Here is a 12,929-nt window from a genome sequence, read left to right on the forward strand (position 1 = left end):
AAAAAATAGGACTTATGCTAAAAATATGGTAATTGTCAAGAGCGTGAAGGACTTTTTTAACCTCTTCTGTTGTGATACAACCATGTAACGATCTACAGAAGGGACGGTATCAAAGCACACAATTGTAATGTTGGTGGTAATAAGGTTCTGTACACTAAACCAAGTTCTATCTCTATGAAGCTTAGAGTTAGAGGTTTCATGTGTCTCGCTTCTCCTGTTATTTCCACCCAGTTTAGTAAAACAGTAAAACTTGGGTCAAAAGATTATTTAACTAAAACTGAAAATTACATCCTACAAGCAAAAAAATCAGAGGTCCAACCAACGCAGGCGGTTTGAACCCTAAAGAGATAAATTTCACAGTGAGTGCTTGTACCCTGAGGAACCTGCAAGCCACTTCTCCACAGTCACCCCTGGATGCACCAACCATAGAAAATCCAGAATGACAGGAGAAAAGCCACACAGCTATATTTAACTCGGCTGTATTGGCGTTCATTTGCCGACGCCCACCACACTCGCACTTGATGAGCACGGAAACACTTGAAGAGAAGCCGGTACTGTTTCAGAAAAATCGGTACTGTAGCCTGCAGTAAGTCTCCTCACCACTAGATTAATCCAAATGAGTCCCAGCTGGCGTTTAATCACAGCTTGAACGTCTATGTGTAAGTAACCACTTTAAAATTAGACAGCTTTAGTCGCTCTGCTTAACTCTGCAGCAGATTTGGCTCAGAGCTCATAGTTTATCCAGAAACCTGCGTCGAGCTTCCTGAGGGAAGCCCATGGACCATTGGCAGTGCGTCCCCTCATAAACTGTGGCCAGGATCCAGGACTCGGATGAGTAACCCCCAGGACGGCGCAGACGAGCCTGAACGCTGTTCAAATACGTGCGGAGGCGCTCTTGGATCACAAGATCCGCCTTTCATCCATAAAATAGGGAGAGATTACATCCATCTGGGATGAAAACGGTAAAAGGGGCCGGATGTGAGGTAGGGCGACTCCCCCAATTCTCAGAAAAGCCAAACTGTCATCTGCTGGCGGCAAAGATAAGAGCATCTGGATGGCCGTGATGCGGCGCCGCAGGTGTTTCTTTCTCTGCACCATAAAAGGTTATCTGGCTTGATCCCTTTCAGCTGCTGCTTTGTGTTTTTCAGAGACAATTAAGAACAAAGGAGTCAGCTGCTGTCATGCAGATTTTTTAATTTAAAAAAAAAAAGATTTCTAACTGATCCTCCTCGCCCAAATATTTATGCAGCAGGAGGGATTGAGATTGTAAGACAGAGGACGAAATGTCTGCTCGAATGGACCAAAATGAAGTAGATCTGAGCCGTTTAGGACATCATTGCCTCTGGTGATCACAGCCACAGCTCAGAGCTTTTTTTCTGCTCATTTAATGCGGTCCGGTCAGTTTAGCCAGCTCAAAAGAGCAGAAATGTGCATTTTTAATGCACAACTTCCTCTTTTAGCCCACAGCAGCGCCAGAAATGACTTTGGTTTGTTGGATAAATTACTCAAATCACAGCTATTAACTAAACGAATAAAAAATTACAGCACAAAAATGTGAAAAAAACAATATGCAGCTTTTATAAATGGGAAGTATGTTTCTAATTTGTTCTAGAATGATGTGGATGTCTAAATCAGAAACAACCTCTGGCTCTCGGATCACTGAAAACTTCACAGCTCCTAACTCATAATAGTTTATGGTTGATTTTACTTTTTATTCTTAAAAGTCAGTTACATCTAAACTCTTTTCTAATTATTTATGCTTGAGCATCAAATTACCATTTAAAAAACGGAAAAATGTGCTTCGGCTGTTACTCTGGCTTTTTTTTCTTTTTCTTTTTAAAACCACAGGCTTCATCCGAATACTTTTGTTCTTCACCTTAACAGAAAGAGGTTTAAAGTAAAATTTTAATATCCAAACATCTCCTTTAGTTTTCGCATTAGTGTATTTTTCTTGATAAAAACAAATTAATTTTATTTGATGTTCAGTGTTACAAACAAAACCAAGAATATAAAACAAAAAATAACCCTTTAAACCACTTAAAAAACAACATCCCATAACCAAACATAGTATGTCCTTATCAGTGGTCTTTTAATTATCATTATACCATGGTCTGGGTGAATACTCGATTCTGATTGGCTGCTGGGTGTGCCTTAAAAAGTGATATACCACAGGATAACTGCATGGTGAAAGAAGTTCCGGTCACCTAGCTTAAATGTTTTGTATCACTGCACCGGCTTCGTTAAAACAACCTTTAGCTTCATCATCATTTGGACAAAAACAAGCGGTAAGAGGTGAACTTTCTCTCTAAACTGATGCTTTTTTTAACCCATCGGAAAGATCAGCATATATACAGATCTAATTTTTACTATCCAGTCTTGATTCTCTCTATTGCTGACTTTGAAGACTTTTATGGCTGGTCCCATACAACTCATCCCACAAGTTGTTTCCAATTATAGTGTTAGATTCCAATTCCCATGGTTCTTTGACGGCGTATTTGTTACTACCTGATATTCAGATCAGGTAAATACTGACTAGTGGAACCAAAATAATCCTCTTTTAACTTCATTAGTGCGGTTTATATTTGGTCTGTTTTTTAGACAGAAATCTGTCACATGAAGGGTCTTTTTAAACAGAGCTGCTGAAGCTGCATGAAGGCCTCATTTGGAAGCTTTGGGATCCATTCGTTTTGTGCACCAAGTGACAAACCGTGCACACAAACCTTCTGCTGTGGTTTTTTTTTTCTTCCCATCTTTGCTCTTCAGCTCCACTCAGCAGGAGAGTAATAATGGACACCCACTCCATTAGGAGCATGTTACCTTTTTACTCCCCATCATCTATTTATTCTGCTACTTTGCAGTCTCTGCACTGTTTTTCCTCCACTTTCATAAAAACCACCCTGCTCGTGTCCATCATTCTGATCCGGGTCCTTATTCTTCCCAAATTGGATGACAGATTAGAGGAGCTAAGCTTGTATTTTAGCTCGACATCTCACAATTCTCCAACAGAGATGAGAAACATTTTTCAGCATCAAGAAATCTTACAAGCTAAAGACTTTGGGCATCTGGGATCCTCAGATAATCCATATTATCCTACAGAGCTGCGTTTCATCAGTTAATTATTGGGTCTGAATACGAGTTTAACTTCTTTTTCATGCAGACTCGGTTCAGTTGTTAGAGAAAGTTATTTTCATGTTCAGATTGCTGTTTTCCTAAGGATACTTCAGTTCCAAAACAGAGAAATGTCAGAATTTAGGGGGTTTTTTCAGCCTGAAAAAACGGATCACATCTCAATCCTACAGGCAGCCAGATTCTAAAACATTAATAAATATTCATCTCGTTTTGACCAAGCAACCTTAAATACTGGAGAAAGTATTTCTGTAATTTTTTACATTAAATTTATGATTATGTTTTGAACTGAACTGAGGTGCAAGTCACAAATATTAGGTTTATTTCCAACCCTCTAGATATTACTTTAAAGGTAAAAGAATTTACAAGTTTATAGAAGTAATGCTACGGTTCCAAATACAGCTGCCAGCGGGTGATGGGGAGGCACAGGCAGATTCTTCAAGATTTCATGCCGCCGCCTGATTTTATTTTATTTTTTTGCACTGTTGGCGTGGACAGGAATGTCGACAGCCCGTGGTGGGGGCAGGGCGGTGACGGTCTAAAATCAGCCCTTCATCAGACGATTTTAGGGACCTTTTAGGGAAGCTTGCATTTAAATCGCCACACAATGGCGCTTTGGGATATATGACTGTAGTCAAAACTTTATTTACATAACATTTACTGTTCATAAATATGAGGACCATAAACTTATTCTACATCTTGTTTAGATGTTTCCATTCATTTTCCATTCATCTGGTTTATTTCAGACATCTAATTATGTTGAAACTAAAAACCTTAATTTTAAGAAATGAGATTTTTACAAAGGGAAACAGACTCTTGGAACCACAATAGACTAAGATGGTCCTCTGAAAACCTTTAGGTCTTCGTTGGGTTTCTTTGGCTTCAGGGTTCAGTAAATGTGTACAGGATGAATGACATTCAGAAATACTTTTATTTACTGCCAACTGAAAACATTAGATGAGGCTCTTTGTCTGTGTTTTTCTACTGAAATCAATATTTCGTGTTTTTTTTTTTTTAATGCAACCACACTAATGAGAAAATGGAAAAACAGCTTTCAGGTCAGCAGAAAATAGAAACCACTCACTAAAAGCAGAGAGCTTTAGTGACTTAAAAAAGAAAGGCTCGGATTAATTATTTAAGGACCCAAATAGACGGATGTTTGATGTGTGAGAGGAGAACTTTATGAAGAAGGAAGGGAAGCGATCCGCCACACGGCTGCTTCAGGCTCAGCAGGAGCGAACTCCGCTTAAGAAGAGTCACTGAAGAACTCACCAGCAAAGCAGGTCAAGTTTCCATGGTTACCGACTCCAGATTTGGGGTTCATCTTTTTTTGTTTGTTTTTTGTTCCCCCCACTTACTCCTCCTCATCAGGGGGTTACAGAGAACTACTTGGGTTACAGCCCCTGTTTTCTCAGAGGCAGTTTGTTGCTGCTCTCTGTGGACTTCCAGGTTATATATTTTAACTCACAGATGATCATATCTGCCAGATTTGATAACAAATGAGGAAAAAATGGTTTTCTCATTGTTTCCATGAATCCACATTATTCGTGACTTTGAGGTGAGAAGGCGCCTGAATGGATAATATCATCACACACTCCCGATAGTCTTTCATTACTTTCTCTGTCCTGTGCCCTGGGAAAATTGCAGTGAACCTCGTTACTTTCTTCCCCGTCTGTCGCTGGACTCATTAGACTTCATGTGAATTAACTCTCTGCCTCCTTTTGTAATGAGTCCTTTAAAACCTAAAAACCATGTTGTTGTTTTTTAACATTTGATTGAGAAGTGTCCTCCTCATCTCAGACTCCAGGACTCACTAGTTCTGTGTGATGATTTCTAAAATGTAAACCAATTCAGACTATGCTCCCCATGATGGCTGCAAAGTGGATAAAGATGGATGACCACTTGGGTGCCACTTGACATGGCATTTGGGCGGATAACAATAAGGGCTCTTGAGAGGAGAAGGCTAACAGAGTGCTGTAAACAAACACAAGGATGCACAGCTGTCCTGGGTTGAGGCTAATAATGCATCAGTGTGTGCATCGTTGTAAATAGATAAAAAGTGTCTCAATTTAGTCATGTGGCACTGAGAAAAGCAGCTTTTCATATCAACTTTACTTTGAAGAGTTACGACAATTCAAAGAATGTCTGTAACCCTGGTGCTATCCTAGGCACTTTAACATTGGGAGTTGGGTCATCTAGACCCACTAGACAGTGCTCTGAACCTTTTTTCTTCAATGATTTGTGATCTTCACTGGTGTCCATGGATTACATGAAATCTTTCCACCTTTATCCACCTTTGTCATGGTAGGGAGAACACCTCAATGCAGGGGGGGGGGTCATCTGAGATAGCACAAGGGTTAAAGGGTTAAAGGGCTAAGCAATATTGTCCGAAATGAAATTTTTGGACAGGAAGCCTCTTTTAATATTGACCCAAGATGTTTAAAAACTATTAAACGTTTCAAACTTTTTGTTTTAGATCCATATGTGAAGATCCACCTGATGCAAAACGGCAAGAGGCTGAAGAAGAAGAAGACGACAATCAAGAAGAACACCCTTAACCCTTACTACAACGAGTCCTTTAGCTTTGAAGTCCCGTTTGAACAAATCCAGGTATCAGTTTTCCTCCTTTTGTTTTCAGACCAAGCTTTCCGAGCTTTAATGGAACATTTGGTTTAAGCAGCTTAACAGTTTGCTGCGTGTTAGCATTGATAAGTGAGAGCTCATGTAGCAAATAATCAGTTTAGTAGTTTTTCATCCAAACAGTAAGTCAATTCAGCTTAAATCAGCTTCAGTTTTACAATTCGTCAGGCCAATTCTTTAGTGCTTGTGATTCTCTGCACTCGTCACTACCTGTCACATTTATTACTGCAGTGTAGGGCTGCACGATATGAGGAAAACTCGTGATATGCGATATTAGTGATCAATATTGCGATATAACTTGCGAGAAATGAACAAATAACAAAAACACTTCAATTTTACTGCAAAAGTTTAACAGAGTCAAAATACCTTAAATTAGTCTCCAAAGGACCCTCGTCTACATAGGAGGCCAACATCTAACATAAAAGCTCCATCCGATAGGTCAAATGCATAAAGAGTTTTATTCAATTCATTAAATACTTCAAGTTGTCATAAGATTGTTTTAGCTCATTTAAGGTTTACCATTTATTGGAATTTTCACAGACTTTGCGATATGGATATTGCCCTGCTTGAAATCGCGATAACGATAAATTTGAGATTAATTGTGCAGACTTCTGCAGTGATTAGCGAGCACATCATCACTGAGCTGGATGTTTGTACAACAATAATATGGAGCCACGCTTTCGCTGTGGCGACGACTCTTTTTATAGCAGCTGAAGAATATAAACGATTAAAGACATGATTTTAACTGAGTGGGATTCCTAAAGACCACAAATCACAGGGTGCATTCTGGCAGTTTCACGTCACCACCATTGATTGACTCATAATCCTGTCGTGGAGTTTGAATGATTGAACACTTAAAAGGTTATTTAACACTTAAAAACACTCATTGGACTTTGACAGAGCAAACACTCTGAGGCTGGTGTAAATGTTGAACTAATGAGCTGTTCAAACATCGTCTGTATCACTGAAGGCTCTTCAGGCCTGAAACCAACACACTGAACCGTGGAGCTTTTCCGCTCAACACATCAACTTAATCTGTTTATTCTTTTTTTTTTTACCAGGTCATCGTAAAATGAGGCTTTTGTGTTTATGGAAACGCGTCCAAAGGAGGAAATTATTTCAGTTTTCTCTAATTATCAACTTTATGAGTGAAGTTTAGTAACAAACAAATGGTTAAAACTTACAAAAACAATTGTGATGTTTTATTTCAGAACTTAAAGTAGAATGGACAAAATTGGAAACCTTTAAGCGGCAATTTTTAAAAACAGCAGAGCAAATATTCCTCATTTTAAGCAATCGTGATCAGATTTTTTGTGATTCACTTAGAGTGAATCTGTCGACTGCAGAGAACAAATGAAGGAGTTTGGTTTCTGCGCCTGCAGCTCCTCACACAGCCGTCTTGTTCCATCGGCCCCCTTCAATAATTCAGACGCGTCTAAAGCGCTGTCGGTGATAGTTGTCGTTCTTGAAGACTCATTTTGTTGAATGATGGCTTTGAGTGGGCTGTGCGTCCCGCAGCCTCTTCTGGAGGAAAAACTCCAGTTTGTGTTTTTCTACCTTTGAAGGCGAAGAAGCAAAAACAAAATGTTTTTTTGTTTGTGAGTCACACTTGTACCAAATTTTTACCCCCTAAAGATTTGTGCTCTTTAGTAAAACCTTTTTATTAACATGGATTTAGCATTTCCCTCTCGGAAAAAAGGATTCTAAAAAAATAATTAGCTGTCTGTGGGAGGGGCCGAGTTACCAGCAAATTATTAGCTGGTATTTAAGAGGCAACAAAATAATACTAGTTTTGTATATAGTTATAGTCTCCATAACTCTTCAGTAACTCCATAAAAAATTACCTCTATTAGCATTTTTTAAACGGCAATCTCTAGATATCTGAAAACTTGTCAAATCATAAGTTGGTAAACACAAAAACAATAAAGTAAAGTAGGAAAATGGTTAGAGGGTTGATGTGCACCAACCACTGACTGTATATGACAACTGGATGGCGTGAGTGTGACATCATACATAGAAAATGGTTAATAAAGTTAATTCACTTGCCATTTTTTACGATACGCTCAGTCCAGTTCTCATATACAGTCAATGGTTGCATGTTTAATCCCATCATTTGTGTGGTTTCTACATTTTATTTTATTTTTAAAAAGAAAGAAATGAAGCCTGTAGTCAGGCGGTTTTGCATTTTGACATTTGTGACCATTTTTTTTCTTGCCGGTAGATCAGATATTTAACCCTTTTCAATTTAATCCTTTTTAGTCAACATGTATAAAAATATCATTTCAGATGAACAGCTCCATCTCAGTCTGGATCGAAACTTAATCAGGCCACTTTGTGCGGAAATTCCTATTCTGCTCCAGAGGCAGACGGCCCGGTCACTCCTCTTCTGCAGATAAACGCCACGGCGAGCCCGAGAGGCGGACCTGTGAGCGATCAAACCCTCTGAAAAGAACTCGTCCTGTTAATTATCACTTTCTAAAGGAGCTGCGCTTCTCTGCAGACACATCATCTTAAGTCTTTTTATCTCAATTCATTCAACTATAAATGATGGAAACTGCTTTAACAACTCTAGTTTGTGCTTGGATTCAGTATATTTATAAACACAAACAAACAAAACAATTTGTCCCAACAAACAACTGGTTAGTCCTGAAACCCAGAGTTCTTTAGAAACATTGTATTCTTATTTTTATGGATTTGTTGATCTTTCTTTTTTATTTTTTTCCCCCAAACAATTGTCTTATCATTTTCTGATGGAAACATTCATAAAGAAAATATCTTTGTTCAAGTCGGTGACCCAAAAAGGCTGTTGGAAAAAGATCGTATTTGTTACGTAGAAAATGCTCCGAGCTCTCAGTAACAGTGAGGTGGTGGTGGTGGGGGGGGGGGGGTCGGGGTTCTTTGTGCCAACAGTCCCACCAAAAACAATTTCTAATGAACTCCTGCAGCTCTTCAGAAACTATGTCCTTAAAAACGACACAGGTTTTTAGATTTCGGCTCAAAATAGCATAATCATAAAGGACCACTGGGAATACTTTTAAAATACATCAAAAGATGATCGTTCAGTTCCATGAGTGACCATTAGGGGCTTCTTTTCTTTCCAGAATAAATACATTTTTGTTTCATTTTAATTCAGTCTAACAGCCCAGAGGAGAGGTGGAGCTAGTGTCCATGGCAACAGTTCTCGGAGGAGTAAACAAGCCAGATTAAAGATTGTTTTAGAATATTTGGAAGCAAAAGCATCAGAAGACTCGTCCAAATACAAAGTAAAAATGAGCAAATGAGCATTTGAAGGGCCCGTATCGTGTTATTTTTATTAAATATGAGTTATTCTCACGGCTAATTTTTCTACCCGGAGGTAAGACAACTGGATTTTGGAGGCTCCGCCTTTCTCTCCTTGTGGGTGTCTCCCATTTTATGACGTCATCTGTAGCGTGTCTGCATTTATTCCACGAAAACAAACTACATCCAAGCTTTTGCATAGAGATGTGCACGTGGTGCATTTAAAAGAACAGCGTTTAGCCGATCGCTGTTAGCTCCACGGAGAAAGTGCAGACTCTTCTTAGAAGGGGCTGGTCCTCACTTTGTGATGTCACAATGTGAGAACCCGCTGGTTCTCCTGGATTGGGAGGGGCTGGTGCTCAGAGCGCAGGGTTTGAGAGGAATACTCAGAAAGGCGTGATCAAAATACCACTGTGGGGTAATTTTTTGTGAGGAATGAACATTCTAATACACCTAAAAGCTCCAAAAAGTTGATTTTGCACGATATAGGCCTTTTAACTTAAGCAAGTTGATTCCTGAAAGGACAAAAGAGCTGACAGAAAACAGGTAACGTGTCAAAACAAGCTGCTCCCTGTTTCCTAGTCTGTGGTAAATCTGGTTTCTCCCCCGCTGTTTCCCCGCCCTCTTCCCTTCTGCAGAAAGTGCAAATTGTTATAACGGTTCTGGACTATGACAAGATCGGTAAGAACGATGCCATCGGCAAGGTATTTGTGGGGCTCAACAGCTCGGGCACGGAGCTGCGCCACTGGTCCGACATGCTGGCCAACCCCAGGAGACCCATCGCCCAGTGGCACGTGCTGAAGCCCGAGGAGGAGGTGGACGCTCAGCTCTCCGTCAAGAAATAGGCAGGGCCCTTTCAGCTCCCTGCCTTGTAGTACTCTTTAGCCAGTATGTGTAAATACCTCAGTGATATATGGGTCCGTCCATGTTAGCCCGCCCTCCACCCGTCTCAGCTTCCTGATTTCAGATACCGATTCAAACGTCCCCAGACATGCTCTGTATTTTTTCTGTCGGGTTTTATTCCGTTCCTCTATGATTTAGCAGTTTCATCTCGGAGCCCTTAACAACCAAAAGCCCCCTTCTTTTAAGCAATATGATCTGTATAGATACCGCATGACTGAAAGAGTTTATTGTACCACAGTTGTATATATAAGTATGCAGACAAAAATGATTTCTAGTTTTCGTGTTTATATGTTGTTACCGTTTCCTAATCTGTGTATATCTGGATGTTTTTAATACGATGTTCTATTTTAAATTATGTAAATGCAGATATAGAGGAAAGCCAATATTATATATATCCCAGGATTTAAGAATTGTACCTTATTACCTTCTTGCATTCCAGAAAATTCTAACACGAAGACGTCGGTGGAGCCTAAAAGACGACGTCCGGGCTTTAAGTTAAGCAACCAATCATTGTAGAAAGACGAACAGATGAATATATTCCAGCAAAACCCTAAAAAGAGTACGAGGCCATTAACTGCTATGGTTCTGTGGGAAAGTGCTGCTGGAAGTGACACAAGCACACGCTTTCTTACAGTGTTTTGTACTCAGAGGACAGGCGGTCCTAAACTACAGCCACTGAGCGCTTCATCTCCTCATACTAGGCGACAGAGAGGGCCTTGATCACTTCTCCTGACCGTTTGTCCCAGAGGAAACGTGACCCGATGTGGGGGGAAAAAAAGCACCAAGTTGTAGCCATTGTGTCCTTAAACTCGATCTTATGTTCAGCTTCGTCGTCGCGTTCCGGGTCTGATCTCTGACCTGAATGAAGAGTTATCAAAACGGGAGCACTTCTGGTTTAAAGATGACAACGATATTTTTAGAGCGGTTCAGCCTTTTGACTATTTTTCGTAACGTGCATGATTTTTTTAAAATGATTTTAACTAAAGTCGGAGGGAAATCCGCCTTCAGTCAGAGGAAGGTGAAGCTTCTAAACACTGCCATTTTTCAGGGAGGTGCGCAGAGCACTCTCCCGCTTGCTAGCGGTCGTAGCTTTGGTTTATCGGGAACAATGTCTCTGGCTGCAGTGGTGCCCTGACTCGCAGTCTTTGCTTTGCGTTGCCTTTTCACAGTGACAATAGAGCTAGCCATGTTTTACTGCCAGTTTCAACCTTTATGTGGCTGCTGTTTTGCACTGGGTGTCTTTGAATTCTTTACCGAGCATTGTCGTGTTCCAGGTCACCTGCGAGGTGGAGCCAGAGATCCTCCGGCCGCACCGAAACAAAAAAAAGAGAAAAAGCAATGACAATTCCCGTTTGGGCCAACGGCATCCTCCTTTTGTGTTGGCGCAGAATAACCGTAAAAGTTAATGGTCTGCGATTTGTCCACAGTGTCTTTGACTACGGGTCCAAATATGAGCAGAAGAATCCATGAAATCCATGAAGTCTTGAAGGAACCTCTTGCGTATACTCGATGCTAGCTTCAGGAGGACTAAGTGTTTTTCAATGTTATTGTGTTGTTGATAGCACTATTAAGAAAAAGCTACTTGTCATTCCATAGGAGTCTCTGAGGACTGCTTTGTGTATCACTGTGACTGCCGTGTGTGCTTCGAGACGTAGACTTATCAGTAGGTAGCGAGTTTGTTCTGTAGTGTTGTCGTAGCGTTCAATGCCATCCCCCCCCCTTCTACACGCAGCCGAGAGAGGGAAAGCGTTTTATCCCAGCGGGTGGCTTCACACAGCATTTTGTTGAGCACTGTGCAATACTTGTATGTCCATCCCATAGTGTTGGCGTGGGTGGCGTCGCCCCAGGAAGTCTCCAGAGGAGGTCGGGAAGGTTAGGCCACAGCACACGTAGATTCCGTTTATGGGTTTCGCAGCTTCGTTTTCTCCTCTTGCACACAGTTCCAGCATCAGACGCTTCAGGGAGTCTTCGTATAAAACAAAAAACCAGATCAACGTCCCCTTAAAGATGTAAATACTCTTCGTGTCTGGACATAAATATGGACACGACGATTCAGCAGCAAATATATCTCATCCATTTGACTCTCATTTACTTCTTTTTTGATTCAGAGCGCTTTTATATCCGAGACGAAAACTCTGAATGTACAGTACGGACTGTGTTGTTGTAGATTTCTTTAGCCGTGAGATGATTAGATGTACTTTGGCTTTTTGTTGTTTGAGAAAAAAATAAAAATATCTTTGGTCATTTTGTTCATATTTTCCAGGTATTTGTCACAATCCTTTGTGGGGTTCACTGAATATTATGTTTTTGAGCCTCCTGCTTGGAGAGGCTGGTTTCACCCGTAGATCCACCAATTCCTGAACAGCTTCAGATTTCAATGAAGAACCGACGGTTGAGCGACAGAAACGCATTCAAGTGTCTGGGGATCCGGTAACGGGCCGCCCTGCAGAACACACATCGGATCAGGAGGTGTGTATTTAAAGAAAAAATAAAAACTAACTACAAAGCCATTATCTGCGCTGCGGTGCTGCCCTCGTTACCGTTTCCCGCCAAAGTGTGCACGAAGACCACAAAATTTTTACAATCGTATGGAGCGTGCGACAAGATTCTCTCCAGTGACACCGACAAAAAGCCACACTGACCTTTCAAAAGCAAAGCTGTGTAAGTATTAGAATCTGATGCTGTAGAAAGATCCTAGTTGCCTTTGTGTATATCAACTGCCTGCTTGAGTATTTTGTGTGTGGAAGTTTTCTCTGTAATCTTGTAGAACTGTTTGGGGTGTTTTTTCCTGCCATATCGCTCGCAGCGACAGCGGGCCGCTGACAAGTTATATTTGCTGTGTATACCTTCATTTTTGATGAGGTGTTTTACAGTTTTTGTTTCATTTTGTGTAGTGATTCACTCTGTGGAGTTTTCTGACTGTTGTTATATAACTTCATATACACAAATGATCAATAAAAACGTTTTATTTCCTGTTGATA

At 40.5% G+C, this 12,929-nt stretch overlaps 1 protein-coding gene across 6 annotated transcripts in view; it reads left to right on the plus strand.

Annotated features, from left to right (window-relative positions):
- The window catches only part of syt1 (synaptotagmin 1), a 199,017-nt gene extending 186,088 nt beyond the window's left edge, over positions 1–12,929 (plus strand). For all 6 annotated transcript variants that reach the window (XM_011491264.3, XM_011491262.3, XM_020714230.1 and 3 more), the window contains 2 exons: positions 5,603–5,736; positions 9,684–12,929. In XM_011491264.3, coding sequence (XP_011489566.1) covers positions 5,603–5,736; positions 9,684–9,890 — 341 coding nt within the window. In that variant the 3' untranslated portion in view covers positions 9,891–12,929. The remainder of the gene's footprint in view (positions 1–5,602; positions 5,737–9,683) is intronic.

This window comes from Oryzias latipes, chromosome 23 (genome assembly GCF_002234675.1).
Source record: "Oryzias latipes chromosome 23, ASM223467v1".
NCBI lineage: Eukaryota > Metazoa > Chordata > Actinopteri > Beloniformes > Adrianichthyidae > Oryzias > Oryzias latipes.